This window comes from Calonectris borealis, chromosome 3 (genome assembly GCF_964195595.1).
Source record: "Calonectris borealis chromosome 3, bCalBor7.hap1.2, whole genome shotgun sequence".
Taxonomy (NCBI): Eukaryota; Metazoa; Chordata; class Aves; order Procellariiformes; family Procellariidae; genus Calonectris; species Calonectris borealis.
Window position 1 is genome coordinate 82,999,063 of NC_134314.1, and position 21,487 is coordinate 83,020,549.

Consider the following 21,487-nt stretch of genomic DNA (forward strand, 5'->3'; position numbering starts at 1 on the left):
TTATTTATAACTTTGAAAATACAATTATAATAGTCAAACATGACGAGTTGTGTGTGCAGAGGGGAAGGTTTCTGCTAGTAAATTATAATAATAGCATAATGAGGGAGTAGCCGGCATGTAGGACAGGAAGGATGTGAGGCTTGTTTTTGAAAAAGCAAACGAGGTTGGTGTCAGCGTTAGCGGGGGGGAAATGGCCCTGACCTGAACGTGGGGCAGAGGGGCAGCCGAAGCCTTACCCTCCTGTTTTGTGAGACATTGTGCATGTGCTGCCCCAGGGACTGTCAATGAGGGCTAAACATCCCCCCAGCTCTCCCTGCCCTGGCCCACATACACCTCTCGCAAAGTCAAGCTGAGCATCGTTTTGAGGGAGAACCAGGACTGTGATCCTTTGCATGGAGCTGGGTGCAAAAGAGACAAACTAGGTGTTTCCTACTTGGGATCTGTCTTGGGCGAGCACCACGGTGCTCTGGAGAAACACCCAGCCAAGTGTGCTCAACATCGAGGTACTGGAACAACTCTCACAAGCCTGGTCCTAACTTCCATCAAAAGCATGGGTTCTGCTTGGGAGTTTTCTTCAGAAATAATAATAATAATAAAAAAAAGAGCTCAGCAGGAAAACAAACCATTTGTTTTTCTTCTTAAAGTTATCTTTAGATTGTCTTAACTGATTGTACCTTTTATCTGAACCCCCTGTAGCAACCTGGCCTCCCATCCAACAGGAACTAATTAGCAGAGATACACAGTAATAAAAGCAGTGCGCAGGCATGAGCCATCGCCTCGCAGGGAGTATTACCTGGACGAGCGCTACGCTGACTGCAAGGACGAAATTTGTGCAATTAATTGCTTCCTGATTAAAGGCATTTGCAGTCTGGCCCTTCAATCTTCAAGGCCTAAAAACACATGCTGAGTTAAATATGGAATTTGCCCACAGTAGTCAAAAACATTGCCCCAGACAGCAGGATTGGGTGCTGTAATTTTGGTTGGGAATAAACGCTTTCCTGTCTAAGCGTATTATACCCCAAGCCAAGTATGTAGAAAGTACTCCAGTCAAAACTAAAGGGCCACAGAAGGTCTTGCGTGCGTTTAATACAGTTTCTAAACCAGTTTAGTTGAACCTGTACTATTTTCCTGTGAGGACACGATCTTAGGGGAATTAATTTCACAGAGCGTGAGGCAGCAGAGTCAGAAACCCCCCAGGACATCTCAGGCTGGAAGGCAATTTAAATGGTAATAAACTTCAGGGGAAAACAAAAAATGGTGACTGATGACAGGCACACCAGGAGAGGACCTATGTGGTGTGAAGATGCCAGGCGGTGGTGGTGCCAGGCGCCTTCTGCCTCCTGCGCACAGCACTTGTCGCCAAGCGAAGAAGACGGGGTTTAATCCCACCGAGGGAGGAGACCTATTTCAGGCCGGTGGACGGCAGGAGGGAAGCACTCGCAGTGGGAGGCGCTGGGTTTGGGTAAAACAAGGGAGGATGGAGGTGTGACAGGAGGCTGGGACTGCCGCTCCTGGTGCCAGTCGGCACCGGTGTCGGGCTCAGGTGGAGCCATATGCCAGAACAGCAGTTGACCCAGCCTCCCTGTGCACCCTTCATTAAGCGTCGTAGTTTTCCCGAGGCCATTTCCTCCACCCTAACGCAGTGCCACGTATCGCACCCGGTCAGATGAAGCAACTTTATTTTAGCATGTCCAACTCTATTATTGCTGTCTCCTGGAAAGTTGCAATGCTGGTGATTTATGGAGCCTACTGCTCCCGCTGAAGAAGGGGAAGGCTTTGTCTGGGACCACAATTTGTCACACTAGAGTTGAGGTGTCGCAGAAATGCACACTTTGTTTGCTCATGTGCTGCTGTTGCTCTAGTATCGCCCCTCTATCGCTTCTTTGCCAGTTGGTTTTGCGAAATTCAACAGAAATTTACTGATGCTCCACGAATGAAACGCATTTTAACATCTCACCAACTGAGTATAGGAGTGAGCCTCTCAAATTCAGGCGGACATATTATGCTCTTCAGTGTGTGCTTAAGCACCTTGCTGGATGGAAGTCAGAGGGACAAAGATTACAGATCTTTCCTTGCAACCATCCCAATCCCCCTCCTCCCCACGTACATTGTCATTAGCGAGAGCAGGCAGGGAGTTATATGGCCTGAATTACCTTAAGACAGATGCATGGACTCTAATTTAACATGCAGTTTGGCCTCCTTCCTCCACAAAGCCAACCTGGCATCTCTGTGGGAGAAGTTACATTGCAGAGTGGGAAAACAAACAATTGCCAATTGTTAGTGGAGGGGGGGGGGGAGCAGAACAGGAGCTGCTTATCAGAGACCCACATTTTGAGAGGAAAATTCACTGAATCCTGAGGAAGGAAGGATTCTCTGCAGAGCTTCAAGTACCCTTCTGACAATCCCATCCTGCAGGAGCTGGGGTGGGGAGCTGGGCCCCTTCCTATTGTGAAAACTGGGTCAGGAGAGCTGAAAATGAACATAACAACAGGAGTCCCCAGACTGCAGCAGTGCTGTAAAGCTGTAATTAAAAAAACCAAAACACGTTAGTCTTAACAACTCTGGTTGGCACGGATGGTTGTCTATGAATTGTCATTTTAGAAACAGCAGGAATGACTCAAAGTCCAGAGAACTTGAAGTCTGGAAGTGTTTGAGGCAGTTTGCCCTTGGCCCACAGACAGGCTGGGGGATGTCTGAAGTTCAAATCTCAATTTTGCCCAAGTTTGCAGGTGTTTAGAATCACATGTCTTGTATTGCAAAGGATTTGGCTAACTCTCTCTCACCTTCATGAGAATTCTGATTTTGACTGGATCAGCTTTCTGGGAGGACGGAGAAAGAACCTTGTGTTGGTGCAACTAGCTGAAGAGCTGCATGATTTTTTTTTTTTTTAAATAACTTGAATCACCATTAATCCAAGCATTTCCAAGGACTTCCCAAGCAGCAGTGAAGTCAATGCTACCTGCTCTTCTCCCTGGTCCACCTCCCTAAAAGCAATACATTCAATAATCACATGCCAACATATTAGCACATCTGAACAAAATTCCCAACAGCTGCAGGGTCAAATTATATTTTGGGTAATCTTCGCCGATGCCTAAGAGTCCAGCTCCTGCCATGACATGAAGAGATTAATATCTCAGCTTTCATACCTGCTTTTAGCTCTCGTACTGGTCTACGAGAACAAATTGAATGGAATCGTATCTGCTTGCATACGCAGCGGATGCCTGTTTTCCCTGTGCCGAGGTGATGCTCGCCAATGCAGAGCTCTTGCGGGACCCCCACTGGTAACCATGTGCCATCACAGCTCTCTTCAAGTCACTTGGGGAGCAGGTTCTCTCCATCCTCCCATACAATCTTCTGCCTGGGTGAGAAGTGGGATGCTCAGGCCATCGAAAGGAACGCAACTGTGATCCAGCCACTGCATGGTGAGGGAGAGAGGATAAATACCACAGGGTCACAGAAGGGTGATCTAAAGTTGCCTTAAAGCTGTCCTGATCAGCCATGTAAACCACTGGGAAGGGGAATACCGCTCGGTGGTCGGCACAGGCCAGGCCTCTTACTAGCACTTTCTCTCAGCTGTGTCAAAGAGAATCAAGTTCAGCCTGTAACCCTGAAGTTGAGAACTGTATTACAGGGCACATTGAGGCCACTGAAGTTGCATTAGCAAAGTTTCCTAAATACTCAGGAGGTAATTACTCTGTGTCCGAGGTGGCTCAACCAAATTCTGATCTATTATTCTAGTCAGCATCCCTTGTAATTATAAAGGGCATAAATCTGTTTTCACAAAAACAGTGTACTATGTAAGATTGGGAAACATTCTTTCCACAGTTTATGGTGTTTCTCTCTCCACTACCTTTCAGAGTTTGTAGGGATTGAATGCACACCACAACTCTTAAACCTCTAAGGAAAAATATGTATCTGCAGGCTATGCTCACAAAGCTCCGTGACAGATAAGCCCCATTCTGATTTGATTTTCTTCAGCAAAAACACACTGGGAGTTTGCAAAGCTACTAATATTCTTAAGTAAAAGGTAACCCAGTTAAAACATAAGAGTTGTGCAGCAAAGGGAATGTAAAGAGTGCTTAAGTTATGAAGATCGGTGGCAGGGACTTCTGTGTTATTGTGCTGGAGTGCAAAGCTGCATTATGAGTATGAGCTCTCATTAGAATTTCAGTCCAATATTGAAGTAAAATGACAAGAGGTCACACAAGTCTGACTTTGAGAAGGCATTAAGCTGAACATCTTACACGAGACAGCTGAAGCTGGGACAAGCGACTTTTCACATCTCTGCAGCACTTGCAGTCTAGCAGAGTGTCTCTCAGGCAGAACAAAAGTCGCATGTTGGTACATACCTTTAGAAAAAGTAAAAAGCTGAGATCCTCTGCAGGATGCCTGCTGATGGTATAGAAACACAGCAGGAAAAGAAAACATGAAGAATTAAGAAATTAACAGTACAAAAATTAGAAAATGCAGAAGAAAAGCACTACCAAAGAAGGAAAAAGAGTTGACCCTAACATCCGAATCATTCAGTGCAGCATCTTCATTCCCCAACGGGCTACAAAAACATCCCAAGCCACGCTGCGAGGTAGCACAGATTTAATGCCTGTGCGGGCCCACGGCATACGGAGGTTTCAAAGGACAAAACTCCACCTAGTGAGGAGATGGGCTGTACTGCACATTCAGCGTTCAAGTTAAGTATGAAGGGACTCCGCTGACAAAATAATCTCTGGAAGGTAACAAACCCTATAGCATTACGCTGCCCTGGTGTTGATAAAGCCTCACGTATCTACCCACGTCCCATTAGACTGGAGTACAGCCTCTCCTCAATTTGAATCAGATACCACATTGAGAAACATTTTCTTCCAACTTCACCTTATTAAGTCGCACGCTGACTTTGTAAGATTGTAACTGAAGTGTCATCACTTGGCTTTCATCACCTCGCTGCCTCTTACATCTCCCTCACAAACGACTGAGCTGAAGCTCTTTGACTGCACTGGAAATTTATTAGTGGTCTTGAACTTTGAACCAACACCCCCTTTCTGTTGATGATGTAATAAAAACAGAAATACACCACTAGTGTTGTATGTCCAAAAGTTTTAATACATGGTCCTCACTGTTCAGAAAAGTTATTGCATTACATTCTAATACATAAATTCATCTGAATTTAAAAAAAAAAATCTTCATTTTACACATCACAATTTTGTCACAGCAGCTAAAGGAAACCAGATCTTATATGCAATTGCCTCAAAACAAAAAAAATATGACTAGTTCTTCCCCAAATCAACAAAACTGCTATCGTATTACTCAGTAGTTACTGCAAATCCCAGCTTGAACAACACTATCCCCACAAGTGTACAGCTCAGGAAAAGAAAAGTGCCATTCCAAATTACCGTCTGCAAATCTGAAATTTATTAAACCATGACTCTCAGCATATGTTGACTTTTTCTGTTAACTGAATTAACATACAAAGCGTTTCATTTAATTGCACATCATTTCCCTTAAGTCATTGTTTTTCTTTTATTATGACTTGAATAGATTCACAAGTTACAAAATATCAATGCTACCTACAGTAGTTTATACAAATCCTCACGTGTGTTTGAATTGTGACAGGCACATGAACATGATACTTGATCACCCAAAGGAAAGGCCAGATTCCCTGATCCATTAAAACCAACATCCACATAAGCCCACTGCTCCACGGATGACAGAGACAAAATCAGTAGGCCCTGCATGCCGTAAAAAGATTGATGAAGGGAGCGGTGACAGAGGCATAACAGAGCACATGGCAGAATTACATTCTACATTTCATCCTCTGATGAGGATAAGATGTGCTACACCAGCTTGCACAGAAGCACGAATAGGGCTCTCTTCCTATTCAGTCTTATGCCAGAGCTGGGAATCGGGAAACTACAATTCATCTTCTTACACAAAATCCTCAAGCATCACAATAATCAGACTCTTGTGCTGCAGTTCCACAGCTTACCCTTCTCTTGCACGGAAAAAAAAAAATTACATAAGGCTCATCTGTACTTATTCTGTGCTCACAAGATGCTTTCTTCTGCTGTAAAGAAAACAATAAAATATACCTGCCTTCAGACAAAAAAGCCCTCCCTTCTCCCTCTCCTCCAAAATACCCGTCATCAAGGAGAGCTCTCGCTTATAAACCACTTGAAAATACTTCTCAGATTAAGTAAGGCCAGGTTGCTACTTTTGCCTACTTTAAACAGATGACAGAGAATATATTATTTCGATATAGGTTCTGGTATCAGAGATAGTTCACCAGTGAAATAACGCCTGTATGGCTCTCTCTTGGAGATAACACGTTCACACAAGTTCTAATTCTCACTGTACCTGTACCTTAAAATAAACCTATAGCTACTTCAGTGGTTGTCTATCAGTTTTAGCTAAAAGCAACAAGTTACCCTTTAAAACCGTTTTGTACATTTTCTTCTGCGATTTCCTAGCAAAAGGCTCAAACACTGGAGAGCAAGTGAGCAAAGACAGTAGGATGCTTTGCAAAATCTGACAGTTCAAAAGGCATCCAAAGCGCAAGAGAATGAAAACTAGCCAGTACAGTGAAAACTGCATTGAACTAGCACTGTGAAAATAGGGAGAAATGAAGAAGCTCTAGTATATGCAGTTATGCAGAATGTTTTACTAGCGATATCTTTTGTTTGTTCAGGCAGTCACAAGGCATTCATTATCATGATACAAATTGCAAAAGCTTTCATTTGAAAGCACAAGAGGAATAGGATACTCAATTATTCCAGTTAAGAACACTTATTCAGAGTCTAATACAAGGTTACTCAGCTGTAACATGATTTTCTCACAATTAAGAAAGTCTGCACTAAAGGGGAAGAAGTTTACACAGCTTAGAAGATGATGCTGACAGCTTTCTAAAGCCAGCCTTTACATAAGACTTGGCTTATTTTATTTTCAGAGACACATACTGAATGAAGTAGCCATCACCTTCAATCCAAACAAACAAGCATTTGCATAAATTTCCTCCATCTACCTTGTAGTTCCCAACCAAATACGGTCCTTGTGTTTTCTGTGAAAAAGATAGTTCTTCTTGGTTATTGCTGTATTACAGGAAACGATACTAACATTTGCAAGAGAGACAGCATGTGTATTTTTAAGATCGCATCATTTACAAAAAGCCTCACACCCAGTCTCTTCATCTTGTGCTGCTTCTGTACAGCAAAACTAGCATTCTGTTTCTTCCAAACAAAACACCACCTTCAGACCTCCTCCCTGCCCTGCACATCTCAAGAGCATTTATGCCTCTTCACTATTGTTTCTACCAGTAGGTAATGGCCCATAAAGCATTTATGACAGCACCTCAAGCAAGAGTGCATACTTCATCAAATGGACTTGACCCCAATGAAGTCCATGAGAAAACAAGGAAGGGGAACACAAAGGGCAAGGGAAGAAAGTTATTCTCACTTCATCTCTGAAGGGAACAAATGTTTCTGACAGCAGAAGGTTTGTTTTCAGAGAGGTGTAATTTAAGCCGACAGGCCACCTTATTAAATAGAAAAAGCCCCTTCACCCAAACACAAAAACCTATACAAAAAACATTCTTAATTTAGATCTGCCTCTGAAATGAATGAAGTCTGTACTGCTACCAAACAAATCAGACTGTGCAAATCTGTGTTGTTTATCTGCAGTGCTGAGTCACATCTGGATGGTGGACGTGCCTCACCAAATACCACACCCTGGGAGCGTTTCAGCACTTCCCCTCCTACCAGAACACTGCCTTAAAAAAGAATTCCTACAGTGACGTGATGAGAAGTGATCTTTTCCTGCCATATGGTGTACGTATATTTAAGACTTTCACAAACATTTGGCCAAAAATTGTATATTATAGTATTTCCCAAGCCACTTACACTACACAAGCCATTCTTACAGGATATGCTGTCCAAGGACATGTGACCTCGACCTTACTTCTCGCTCCCCTACGCGCCGTCCAACAAGAAAAGCGTTGCATCCTTGCAGGCTTTGATTGTAAGTCCTCAGCTTCCGGAATGCAGCAGTTAGACTTCTGCATTTTTCAGGGACTCAAAAAAACCACTTAGTTCATATATTCAATGTACAACATTTTCAGCAAGTGCTTTCACACTCTGTTCGTAAGAACAGTTAGGTCACTTCACACCACAGAGGTGGTACTTTCCGGATTTACACGCATCAATCTTGAAGCATTTCTCAGATCCTGTAGCTGCTTGGCTGGCTTTCCAACTCCTTCCTCAAATCTTTTTTCCACAACAGGAAGGACAGTTTCATACAGGAAGGATGCATTCTGCCTAATGAATGCCTTCTTCTCAGGGTCCTGTTCACACCGTAAACTGTAATCAACATGCTGGACAGCCACCAGGATGATTTCCACAAGACTCTCCAGAAGAACCATATGCAGCTCTGGAAAGTAAAGCTTTAACGCTTCCTCCAAGAAGGCCATAGTCTGCTTAGTGAAAGCTACCACAGTATAGCTAAGGTTGACCCAGCAGTCATCACCCGTGTATTGGTCAAAATTGCCTACCCCGCAGCTCCTCATCTCCTCCCTGAGTTTCCCCAGTGCCTCTGGAGTCATTAGGTTCATCCTTCTCCACATCTCCTCAGAGTTGCGGTGCTTGGTGGCCTCGATGATGATATCCTTGTAGCTCTGTAAAGCACCTTTGATATCCTTTACCAGAAGGGCATGAATGATGAAGGTGAGATCCAGTCCAATCTCGCTAAGCTGCTTGCAGTGCTCTTTAGCTACCTTGGGTATTAACGAAAAGCAAAGGGTGTTAGTACTGTGCAGGCCCCCTTTACATCTTGCATGTTTACCAAATCTATCATTCTCAGAAAACGGGGAAGCATTAGTCATACTTCACTTATTGCGCCTGCTTTAAGAAATTCCTTATTAATGAGAAATTAATAACTGAAAGATAAACCCTGCCTGTCAAAAATACTCCGGACAATTACATTATAACCCCCACAGACACACTTTTTTTTTTCTTCTTCCTATTAGCAGCTGAAAGAAACCATAACCTGAGAAAGTTAGTCTTGCAAAAAATTATGTAAATGTAGTCCAGGACAGGCTTAGAAAACAAACGAAAAGTCTTCAAAATACTCATAATTTAGATGTAGCTTATGTAAATTTTAGGACCTCCTACTGGTTAAAGGCAAATTAAGAATAAACACATTTTGCATTTCTGATAAAGGCAGGAGTTTTCTTGCCTTGCATTTTCATCTTAATGCTTTCCTCTGTTAAACTGAAAAAACCAAACCAACCCCAAATGAATATTAACCTTTCAATGCAGGAAACCTCTCCAGAGACCCACTCAAGAGTCAACAACTAACCTAGGGTTAGAAAAAAGGATTTACAAGCTTTGCAGCCTTTTTTTGGCCATCATGACACATCACCCTCTTTGGACCCTCTTACCTTGACGCACTCTGCTGCAGTCGACAAGCTCTCTTTACTATCAAATACTTGCTTACTGAAGGCATCTACAAACATCCTCATGGAGGAGCGGGCCCAGACAACGAAGGCCGAGTAGCAGCCGTTGTTACCAGCGAAGTCTGTCTCAAACTCCCTCGCTGTCTCTAGAAGGCTAGTGAAGAAGACGTGGCAGAGCTTGTGGATGTAGAGCAGTGTGGCGCCCTCGATGCGCAGCTGTCGGATCGCTGTCTGCACCGCGGCCGCCCGGTTCTTCAGGAAGAGCTCACACGCCTTGGTGGACTGGCCCAAGCGAATGAGCTGGGACACGGCTCGGCGGGTGGCTCGCGGCCCTCCTCGCAGCGAGCGGTCTGGAGACAGCTCAAACACCAGCACGTCCGTAAGCTGCCGGACCCGCTCATCCACTTTGGCCCGCAGCTCCTTCACAGGCTGGCTCACAGGCTTGTCCCCCAGGTACTCGTTGAGTTTATCCAAGAGGTCCACCGCCCCCTCGAAGTCCCGCTGAGCGATGCAGACGTCCAAGTCCTCTGGCAGCTCCTGGATCCACTCAAGTGAGAGGTCAACCACCTCCTCCTCAGCAGAGGGCTCTTCCTCCTCATCATCATCCTCTTCAAAGGGGTTGGTGGATTCAGGGGGCGTCGGGGCAGGCCGGGGCAGGGCCTCCTGCTCCAGGCGTCGTTTCTCGCTGAGGGCCCGGTTGCGCTTGGTCTCCTCCAGCACCTCCAGCCACTCTTTCTTGATCTTGGCATTCTCGGCCTGGAAGATGCGGCTCTCAGGGAACATAAGCAGCTTGAACATGTCCTTCATGGGCGGGTTGTCCTTGACGTTGACCACGGCCAGCCCGTCGAGGGGGTAGAGGGCATCGTAGCGGTAGGCGCCGCGGCGGTTGGGCAGGGCGGTGGCCACGAGCAAGCAGTCGTTCATGAGGAAGGCGTGCACCCGCTGGATTTGCGCCATGTGGTCGGCGTCGTACTCCACCAGGTCGCCGTTGTAGACCAGGTACTTGCCAGGGCTCTCGGGCAGGAGGTCGCGGCAACCCTCCACCTTCTCCAGGAGGGTGGTGAGCGTGCGCTGCCGCCCCTCCTCACTGGCCGCAGCCTCCTTGGCCGACAGCGGCAGGAAGGGGTCGGCGGCGGCGGCGGCGCGGCGGGCGCCCAGGGCGGGGTCGTCACGGTCGGCCTGGAGGAGCAGGGCCTGGGTGACGGCCTCCATGATGCCCTTCTGCTCGGTGAGGATGTGGCTGAGCTGGTACATCTCGCTCTCCAGGTAGCTGATCTCCCGCGCCGTCTCGATGAACTGCCGGTAGTTCTGGTAGACGTTGCGCTTCAGGCTCTGGGCCGTCTCCTCGCTCAGCGCCTGGATGCGCTGCCGGTGCTCCTGCAGGTCCCGGTCCCCGTCCGACTGCTGCGACAGCTGCTTCACGTACTCCCCCGCCGCGAAGCCCCCCGACTCCAGCTGCCGCCGCAGCCTGCTCCCGCCGCCTTCGCCCAGCGACAGCGCCATCGCCGCCCCTCCAGCCGCCCCGCTGCCGGGCGCCCGCCCCGCCGCCGCTGCCGCCACCGGGGAACCCGCCGCTGCGCCTGCGCACAGCGGTACGTACGCCGCCTGCGCCAGCATCGCCGCGCCGATCGCGCATGCGCAGGCGCCCCGCCGGAAAGCAACTGCCCGGCGTGATGCACAGCCTCGGATGGGGCGGGGCGGGGCGGGGCGGGGCGGGGCGGGGCGGGGCGGGGCGGGGCAGGGGAGGAGTCGAGTCACGCACGGATCCCTCCGCGCGCATGCGCCTGAGGGGGAGGACCTTAGGGGTGTTCGGCGCATGCGTAGTCGGGACGAGGTGGTGGCGTTACGGCGTTTGACGCGCAGTGCGCATGCGCCCGGGGCGTCTCGGCCCGTCGGGGCGGCTTTAGCGTGCGGCCGTTGGGCGGCCCGGCCGCGGTGCTGCGCGGGATGGAGGAGGACTTCGTGCTGGCGCTCCAGCTGCAGGAGCTGTGGGAGGCGGAGGATAGGGAGGAAGAGGCGGCAGCGGCATCGTGCCCTGAGGCCTCGCCGAATTCCTCGCCCCTCCGCCCGCTGTCGGTGGTGGACGAGGCCTGGGAGCTGCTGGACCCCAGCCCCGACGTGCACGGCCTCTTCGTGCAGTTCAACGAGACGCTCTTCTGGGGGCGCCTGGCGGCTGTCGAGGTGTCGTGGAGCCCACGCATGACCCTGTACGCCATCGGGGAGAGGGGTGCGCTGGGTCGGCTCGCAGGGCAGCCCTGCGTGGGGAGAGGGCCGGGACTCTGCGGCCGGGCGCGGCGGGGAGCGGCCTCCCGCCGGGCATCGCCCGGCTCGGGCGGGGAGCCCGGGGTGCGGAGGGGCTCGCCTGGAGCGGGAAAGCGGTGGGGGAAGCCGGTCCTTCCCGAGCAGCGCTGCCGGATGGCGTTCACCGGCTTGAGGTTTCAGAAGCTGCCGTGCCTCTGAACGGCCCCAGCAGCGTGCTGGTGCTGGGTCGGAGCTGTCGGAAGAGGCTGTGACCCGTCAGATAAGCTGTGGGCTTTAGGTAGGGGGAGGAAGAGCTGTCACTTGTCACTCTATGCTGCTCCTAACTGTGGCTTCGTAGGCACGATGTACTAGTGTCATAGCTTCTCTTCCAGAGACTTGAATGTCCTGCTTTTCTGACCAGGTTTGTATGCTAGGACATGAGTTGGTCATTGTCTGTTTTGTCCTTCATTTGTCGTCCTTGGCAGCCATAAATGGCTTTTCCCGTGGTGCAGGCAAAGCTGGAGAGATGTTAAAGTGGAATAAATAACTTGGTCTTAAGCTGTGTATGTCAGAACTTAAAAGAACATACTTCTATTGCTGTCATTTTTCTTGTTCTCAGTTTTTATGGTAGCTTTACAGCATGGCAGAAAGGCAAATATGAAATGATAATAGTATATTAACAAAACTTAGAATAGACCAGGAAGGGGAATATACAGGAAATCTGAGATTAAAAAAAAAAAAAGCTTTGAAGTGCAGGCTGCAGTTCTGCAGCAGATCAGCTGATGCAATTTCTGGTTGCTGGAGTCCTGCCCCCTCTTGTCCTCTGCTGGTTGCAGTACTCTTTATAGACACTTTAAAATATTTGGATACTGGTAGAGGACTAATTCAGTAACAAACAAAAAAAGTGTTTTCTGCTGGATTAGCACACAGAAGTGATGATATGTGAAGGTTCAGTAAGAGTCAAAAATTGGGGAAGGGTGAGGGGTGAAATTGCAGCAACCAGCAGTTAAGGTGGTGTTGGCTGCTGTGAATCTCCAGCTTCTGTTTTATGTATTTCACTCCATCAGGAGTTCTAATGAAAACAGTCCTCTGCCTCCTAAACAGGTTAGCTTGGAACAATCCATTGTGGTTTTGGTTTGGGGTTTTTTTTCAGGATTGCTAGCTTTGAATTAAGTGATTGCAAGGTATCTGTATAACTTATAGTTTCACTTTTGCTAGTTCAGTCACAGCTTATTCTAAAGAACTTGCGGGCTTTTTTTTTGCTTAATGATGTTGAGTTTTTCAAGTAACTACTAAAAGTATTTTTTCATGTCCTGAATTACCTAGCATGTGTTGGAAGGGGACGGCGTTTTAACTCCAGTTCTCAATTTTCTTCATGTACCACAGAAACAAGTGGCTTTTCATATTTTCTTTCTGTGTCTCTTTCAGCTGTGCTGGAGTGTGTAGATATGAAGGAAAAGGTGGAATGTGTTCCATTCGTCTAAGTGAGCCGCTCCTAAAGTTGAGACCAAGGAAGGATCTCGTCGAGGTATTTGAAGATTGCTCATGAATCTGCGCCTAAAATGTATTGTGCCACCCCCCACACTCCATACAAACATTTTACATTTCATAGTGGGATTCTTATATACAGTGACTTAGAGATGGTAAAATAGCGGTGGCTGTAGTGTTACGGTTGTGTTGCAATATCATGGTAATCTTCCAGTTTTATGTTTCTAAATGGGCAACTGAGTAGGAGTCTAACATCACTCATTTATTTTACTGACTTTATAAAGAAAACCCCAACTTTTTTACTCCTAAATTATCCTCTAATGTTAAAAACCAACATGGACTGAAAGCACAATCAGAAAATGGCTGTGGTTTCATCTTTTAGGTCAAAAGGCCAACAGCAGAAAATAAGGATATAGGATATGATAGATGTAAACATAACCTTGTGTTGCTTCTTGTGCCTCTGTCAGGGCTGCTGCTTTGAGTTGGCTCAACATTTGGATTTGTTAATGAACAGAAATGCTGTAGAGTTTCAACATTCTCACGAGTGTCTCCTTTTTAGGTTGTAGAGCGGATGATCTCTTTAAAGATCTGACTTAAGTTTGAGGATTATTTCTCCTTTTTGGAATGTTAACTTATCGTAGTAATATTCTTCAGCATGTTTTGGTGGTATGCGAATAGAGGTAATTTGATTTGACAGGTAGGATAAGTATTATGTTTTTATGACCCAGATTGAACATGTGAATGCATGAGAATAAGATCAGTACCAAGATAAATGTAGACTAGTAAAATACTTCCAGCTTAATTTTGAAACTATATGTGATGCTTTTCAGGAAATAGTTAATGATTTGCATCATTTCAGACACTGTTGCATGAAATGATCCATGCCCTGCTTTTTGTTACTAATAATGACAAAGATCGTGAATCTCATGGACCAGAGTTCCGCAAACACATGCGTCGCATTAATCGCTTGACTGGAGCCAACGTCACAGTAAGCATAATCCACTTAACCTAATTTAATAGAGGTTTCTTCCTGATTTGTTTTTTTTTAGTATGCCTGGTGTGGTATGAGTAGTATACTTGTTCTTGTTAGACACTCCACAGTTGGCACCAATACAGATTTGCATCCAAGTGTATGCCACTTCCATAGTTATTTTGTTGGGGTGATGGTGGGAACAGGTTGAGGAAGATGTGGTGAGTTATTAGAGTCATGTAATTTTCAAGTATACCCTCTGCAAGTATTTTCCTTTAAACTTTCGTTTTAAACTTGAAACAACTTAATGCTACCAGGGACAGAATAGCTCCATGTTCAGAATAGTATTTGAGGAAAAGCAGTCTGTTTTAGTTAAGATTTTTATCAGTAGAGGCTAATGGGTTGATGGTATTTTAAAATAATGTGTCTGATAAGATCAATTAAGATAACAGCTGGAGGGAGAATACAATACTGGTATTGTTTACAATGCACACTAAACAGTAGGCCATTTAGGATGAAATTATAGATAGGTTTTTAAAGTGATTTCATTGCAGTTCAAACAAGATAGCCAGGACATATTCCTATACATCCTGTCTGTTTTTTAAGGCTTTCTTTTAATGGCATTTAAATGTTGATCAAATTTCACCCAGATTCAGCTCTTTTAGCTGGTAATAAAAATCACAGCAGTAATGGAAGAAATGAAATGGTAATGTATTTAAAAAAAATATTGTAGAGCTAGTGATATAAAATTAGAACCTTTCTGAAGGAGTGCTTTTTTTTTCACCTTTCTTTTTTCGAACCTAGATCTATCATACTTTTCATGATGAAGTGGATTTGTACCGCCAGCACTGGTGGCGATGCAATGGCCCCTGTCAAAATAGAAAACCTTACTTTGGATATGTGAAACGTTCAATGAATAGAGCACCCTCTGCACGAGACTTTTGGTGGGTTGAGCATCAAGAGACGTGTGGAGGTACATTCACGAAAGTGAAGGAGCCAGAGAACTTCTCTAAGAAATCCAAGGAGAAAACCCAGCCAGCAAAACTTCCAAATTCCGAGTTAACTAACAAAGGTATTTAAAATAATTCTTTTTTTTTTCTGTTCCAAACTGTTTTTGTCCAAACAGTTCCTTGAACAAATACAGATCAACCACTACATGATCTTTGTTTAGATATTACTGTTATGTAGCAAAGAACAGGGCCCATTTTATTTGTGCATTTCTAGGCTCCTTCTCAACTCAGTTGTTCACAAAACGTTTAGTTTGCCACACTGTTTTGGGTGATGCACATAAAATACTAAGCCCATGATTTATATATGAAAAAGTTACTAACTTTTCTTATTTCCTTCTCTTATTTTGCAGGCAAGACAGAAACGCATGATACGCGAGACCTGATGCCTTTTAGTGGAAAAGGATATCGGCTTGGAGGAGGAGACAGTGGACCCTCAGAAAAAAGCACAACTTTCAGCAGCAGTGTTAGAAACAGTGAAACACCTGGTTCACAGCATCGTTCAACACTAAAGACAATACCAATCCCTAAAAATGAGATAAAATTTGAAAAATCACCCCGTAGTGGCATCTTCTTTCCACTTTATAATGATGATGCCAGTGAGAAAATCAACTTGGCCTCAAAACGTGAGTTTCCTAAACCCTCTGTTGCCAATACAAAAGCTTATAAGAATGTTAGTGGGTCGCCTGTTAAAATTGCACGTGTTATGGAAGAAAAATCAAACCAAGGTTCTGCAAATGGCAAAAGGGTTATGCCGCCTTATAACCGGGCACTGAAACAAATTTGTTTTGAGCAGACAACAACAGCTCAGGTTGCATCTGAGAAAAAAAGCTCAGAATGTACTAATACACTGCAGCAATGGCCAAAAATGGAAGACAAAACTGCCTTTGAAAACTATTTCATTAAAAAAGGGAGTAATAATGTCACTTTACCTATAAATACACCTATGAAAACCAAAGCTGAATCTGCAGTGTCCTCTGCAAGTTCCAGCACTGCTGTAAGGCAGGATAAAAAAGTCAGTTGTCCTGTTTGCCAGACTGAGGTTTTGGAGTCTAAAATAAATGAACACCTTGATTCTTGTCTTGCATAAAACCTTTCAGAAAGCTGTCTCAAAAAGATAAACCAGGGCTGAAAACGTTGCTTGAAAACTACTTTGCTCAGGGTTTGCTTAGCTGTGGTTACTTTCCTGTGTGCCTGTTCTGAACTGGAATTTAAACTACTGTCAGCATGCTGAACAACAAGTTTTGTGGAGTTACACATCAGCGCTGACTAGGAAGGTAGCTGCTACTTGTGTTCCAAAGACTCGAATACTCAAGTTTTAGTAATGGATGTTTGTGCCGACGTTCTTGCTGCAGAATCTGGGGAAGATGGATGCTTGCCAAACTGTGTATTTTCAAGGCAGTTTTTAAAATTAAGACACTTCTAATCCTGCTAATTTATCTTTGTTCTTAAGACCCCTTTTTGGGTTTTTTTTAAGTGTTTTTGGCCATTCTTAAAGTTAACCACCTATAATAGATAAGAATTCTTCTGTTTACTGCAATGTCGTTAAGTGGCATGTATTTTTAGAATAGTAAATATTTTGTGTAAGCCACAATTACACACTCAGGTGGTCCTTCTCACCCGTGACCTTTTTGAAAAGATAGATGAGAGTGAGAATCTCAAATACGGGCTTTTGTAGAAGATGGGAGAGGCGTAGGCATCCAAAACGTAGCAAAGCATCCATTTAGGTTTAATGGGTGGATTGTAGCAGGAGAAGAGGAAATCCAGAAGGGCAATGAAGGTTCTAGGAAATCAAGCACAAGATATTTGGTAGATGAGGAGAAGACCCTACATGTAAGGGCTCAATTAAAAAAAAAAAATCCTTTTGAGAAGCTTGTTTTCAAAAAGGATTTAAAAGTTAGCAAATCTGTTAAAAGTTGGAGTGGTCAAATGGAAGTTAATGAACCTTCAGTCTTATGTGTGTCTTTTGGTCCAGGATCCCAGCTGGACTGTCCACCCACTTTTTCTGATGGTTTGCACAAACTCTGTGTTGAAAGTTCACTAGTTCTTAGGATATAGCTATTATTTGCATGAATAACTGACCCCCATATGCTCATACTAGTAAATAAAAGTTGTGAGCAATATTGGTAGCAATACTGGTAAAGACTTCCTGGCCATGTCATAAAAGCCTTCATGATTTTTCAGTTAAACTTCCAGTGCTTTACAGGCCAAAATGGCATTAAATTGATGTTAGCTGACAGTCTTTGTTTTGCTTCTTCTGGAAGCCAGCCAGCTTGGTGGTTAGTATCCAACAAGCCAGTCAGTTGAGTACTAAAACCATTGTGCTGTGAAAAGTTATGAATGCTGAGCAGATGTGTTTTCTGTATTAACTTTCTGAAATGTTAACAGTTCTCATGCTGCACTGAAAGTATTTAACTGGTTAAACAGTTAACAGCTTGATTCCTTACTTGTAAAACTGATTATAAATATTTTTGTTTAAAAAAAGAAAAAAATAATTATGCTGTTTCATATATTGTTGCTATAACTTTAAATGGCTATATTAGCCTTGGATGCACATTTGTTTGCCTTTATATAATTAATTACTTGCTGCTCCCTTTTGAAATTGGGAAATAAACTGACGTGCAATGGAATTTGGCAAATGATACCTTTACTCTTTTTAAACTGGTGTATTTTTTTAAATACTGATGCTACAGATGTTTAATGTGAATCAGATTGTTCTTGCATATTCTGAATAAAATTGGTATTGAATTTTAGATTTTCATTAAGCCTGGGTTTCACATGGCAGTTGTGGCCATCTTGCGTTGCTCACCTGTATATCAAATAACAGTCTGGTTTAATAGATCTTTTCTGTATTAACACTTTTCCTTCTTAAATTTCCCTGTAAAAACAGGTGTTGGTGAATATAGATTGCATCAACCTCTGCCATCATATTTTTAGTACAGTTTCACTTTTTTTGCATTTCTGTGGAAAACTTCACAAATACTGATTCTAAAACTTGATTTGACATGTTAATTTTCTGTACTTCCTTCTTAAAACTGCAGTATCTGTCAGTGTTCCCAGTGAAAATTGACATTTACAAGGACAGTGCTACTCAGAAGTATTTGTACTATCATACGTTTTTTAAGATGAGGACTAGATTCACATCATGAACCATTTTTTGAGAGATACTAACCTTACTATTGTTCCCATCAGTTTGCTGGTTTGTCTTTCCTACTGCAACTGATAAGAGCAAAGGATTGCTCCAGGAAGGGAGGATTGTGGGTATTGTTAAATACATTTTCACATTCAAATGGATTTTTTTTCTAATGTCATCTTTTACATCAACAGTGTTCATTTGAACAACAAATAGAAAAGAAATGTGGGAATCGGCCCATAGAATTCAGTGAATAGTATAACCTGCCAGGGGGTTGGGGGGAAACTTAAGCTATAGGCAAGTCCTGTCTCAAATATACAAGTGTCCGAAAATAGATCTGTTTTGAAAGCAATTGAGCAATTTTGGACCAGCTGTGGAAAAACATCACCTCTGCCCATGCATGTTTTTGCAATGAATTATTGTGATGCCAAGATCTCTTCTACACAGAGAGAAAGGTGACAAAGAGCTGGGTGGATAGGCTTTGCAGTTACTACCTACGGCAGGCTATTATTAACAGGTCATGGCCTTGTTTTTTCAGGTATGTTACTGTGAATGCTGTTCCTGTAAGATTTTGTTCTTGAATACAGTGTCCTTCCCACAATTATAACAATTACTGCCAGTATGTTTTTGAAATATGCTGTTAAATTTGGGTCAAAGGTGAGAAATTTCATATTCTGTATCACTTGACTTTGTCCTGAGTGAGTTTAGTACTGCCTATAACAACACAAAGTAGTAATGAATCTTGAACAAACATGCTTCACTGAACTGCAAAATAAGATGCCTGACTGGAACCCTGAGAAGCAAGTTAATATACTTGACTTCCGAGACAAATCAGGTATGAGGGAAGTCAACAAATGGTTCTGCAAACTAAAAGCAAAAGCAATCTCATTCTGTGGGCTACAGGAATTGCTCAGAAGGATTCAGATAACATTTCTAGAGGTTAAACTACCTAAATGGGGGTTATTTAGCTATTCATTATTACGACAGAGGCTGCTCTTAAGTTGCCTTGAAACTGGTTATCGGGCAAGAAATCTTGAAGGTCAAATATTTTCAAGTATTTCTTACTTTTTAGGGAAATGTTACCTAGGAAGTTTTCGTAATACTTGATGAGTTCTGATGAAGGAATGGAAGTAGTGTTTTTCTCCGGACTAATAAAAATAAATTAGTATCTTGGAAGAAGGTATGTAATAGGAATAGTCTGCTGTATAACATGTTCTAAAAGTGATAATGTGCCATTTCTCTATACTTTACCATCTCCAGTAGTCCAACCGCTATTTGTATTCACTTGGGGTATCTAGGTTGTATGGGAAGTGTATTCTTACAGCAAGTTCGACCCTAATTCCTATGCATAAGCTGATGAGCAGGCTATTTATGTCTAGGTGGAAGTACACTTTTCAGGCAGGGAAGGTGCTGCTGCGCAAACTGCGTAGGAATTAAGTTACCTGAGCCTCCTTTCTAGGAACGTTTTTCAAGAGAACAACTAAATGTTGTTCATTTGGAACAACCTACAGAAGGGCTTATGCTATGCTGTGCTACCTGCCACTGTACCAGCATTAGTAATAAAGGAGACCAGGTAATGTGTTACAAAATCAAAGGCTAGAGAGGGCTTAGTTGTAACCAGACAACCAGTGAATAATTCCTGAAATGCAAAGTAGCTATTCAAACTTCAAGTTTTTCTTGCTGCAGCAGCAACATGTGCTCTAGAGTAAATGGCTTGGACGGATTTTTCTTCTTCCTGGGGTGTTCTGGAGCCCCTCCGTTCTGTTACATTTTCTATACCCACAGCATCCCTACACAAAGTAAAGCAAGTTACAGGGTACTGAAGCGTAACAGCAAGAAAGAACAAAGGATGAGTTTCTGAGAAAAAGCGAGATGGACACCTCTAAATTGGCTGGAGCAATTTATGGTGATGACAGGGTGACACAGACGGCTCTGGCTGCCACCACAGCTGTTTGCTTCACTGCTGCTGGAGCTGGTCATCCTTGAACACGGTGTCCCTGCATCAGCTGTCGCATTTTGCCACCTTAAATTGAAAGGTCACTAAAAGGTTGGGCTGGGTGACCTCCTGAGGTTACATCTGACCTAAATTCCCCTGTGAGCATATGATTGTTAGTGCCTGACACAGTAATGATAGAAGTGAAACAGCTGCTCTCCATCAGCTGCTTCCTACCTGCTAGCCAGCATTCATTAATTTTACACTCTGAATTAAATACCCAAGTTCTTACTTGCATCTGGATTATTACAGCTGTTTTGAAGCCTTAAGCTTAAAGAAACAATTGCCTGTATATGAACGTAAAGACTCTACATTAAATTACCCTTGAAGTGTAGTTTATGGGTAGGCAGGCCACGAAAGAGACTCGCATTTCAGTGCGTGTGTGAAAATACACCGTGTGTATTTTCATGTACTCGCGTGTATGGAGAAACTGAGACGCCAGGCTGTGTGGAGCTTTGGGATTCTTCACCAGGCCATTAGGTGGCACTCCTTGCACTTAAGGAATACTTCTTTCTCCCTCTCCAACCTGTACAGGCAAAGAACAGAAAGTGCAGAATTAGCAGCCTCGGGTTTCACCTACACCGGCACTCCAGGCTGAAGATGGATCAGCAGGACCCGACTGGGCTGTAAAACAAGTTAAAGGAGGAGGAATGGGGGGGTGGGGAGGGAGGTCTGCAACCAGCTGAGAGCTGAGAAGTAGAATTTACATCTAACTGGGTTTTCTGTGAATGCTTCTTTTAACTTTGCTGCAAGAGGGACTTGCAGCAAATGGAAATGAGCCAGTAGCTCCTTTTTCTAGTTTAGGGTTCAGTGAATAATCCAAAAGGCATCCTTTCGTGGTCTACATAGCACCACTTCCATTCATTGCAGTGAAAAATCTAATTTTTTGTCGCCATATGGCATCAACCCAGTTCCGCAAGAGGGGCAGGATGAAGTTGTAGGAAGTCAGAAGGGTTTATAAAACACAAAACTTGTCTCTGGCTCCTTGGCTGAGCTGGGGAGCTGGAAGGGTGTGACAGGCCGAGGAAAGGGTAGTGTACTATAGGTGTGAAAGCTAAAAAAGTGAGACGGCCATGGCCTTAATCCCGCCATTCCCTTTTATCTTCTGCCAGGTCAGGCTGCTTTAAGTCTAGATTAAGTTTCTAAGAAGGTGCAGCAGCTTGGCCTGAATAGCTCACGCCGTCTCTGTCCCAACCATCCCCTACCATTTCATCTGCTT

The 21,487-nt window shown here is 44.2% G+C and overlaps 3 protein-coding genes across 14 annotated transcripts in view; 1 reads left to right on the plus strand and 2 right to left on the minus strand.

Moving 5' to 3' along the window:
• Positions 1-5,076: 5,076 nt before the first annotated feature.
• Positions 5,077-11,006, minus strand: EXOC8 (exocyst complex component 8). The gene is made up of 2 exons (XM_075146424.1): positions 9,422-11,006; positions 5,077-8,755 (listed from the first exon to the last, which is right to left on the minus strand). The coding sequence occupies exons 1-2, from the start codon at positions 10,937-10,939 to the stop codon at positions 8,147-8,149; spliced, it is 2,127 nt and encodes a 708-aa protein (XP_075002525.1). The 5' UTR covers positions 10,940-11,006; the 3' UTR covers positions 5,077-8,146.
• A 239-nt stretch (positions 11,007-11,245) lies between these two features.
• SPRTN (SprT-like N-terminal domain) lies at positions 11,246-17,895 on the plus strand. Of its 2 annotated transcripts, none has more exons than XM_075146429.1 (5): positions 11,246-11,643; positions 13,106-13,205; positions 14,025-14,153; positions 14,940-15,207; positions 15,496-17,895. In XM_075146429.1, exons 1-5 carry the CDS (start codon positions 11,384-11,386, stop codon positions 16,230-16,232), a joined length of 1,494 nt encoding a protein of 497 aa, XP_075002530.1. In that variant the 5' UTR covers positions 11,246-11,383; the 3' UTR covers positions 16,233-17,895. The 2 variants fall into 2 exon arrangements, with proteins under 2 accessions (XP_075002530.1, XP_075002531.1); XM_075146430.1 differs by lacking the exon at positions 11,246-11,643 and adding an exon at positions 11,901-12,098.
• A 2,263-nt stretch (positions 17,896-20,158) lies between these two features.
• The window catches only part of EGLN1 (egl-9 family hypoxia inducible factor 1), a 46,799-nt gene continuing 45,470 nt past the window's right edge, over positions 20,159-21,487 (minus strand). For 10 of the 11 annotated variants that reach the window (XM_075146444.1, XM_075146445.1, XM_075146440.1 and 7 more), the window contains one exon: positions 20,159-20,794. Coding sequence is in view for 2 of the 11 variants with exons in the window: in XM_075146440.1 (XP_075002541.1) it covers positions 20,734-20,794 (61 nt within the window). In the remaining 9 variants the exon portion in view is untranslated. The remainder of the gene's footprint in view (positions 20,795-21,487) is intronic. The other variant, XM_075146433.1, reaches the window with a different exon arrangement.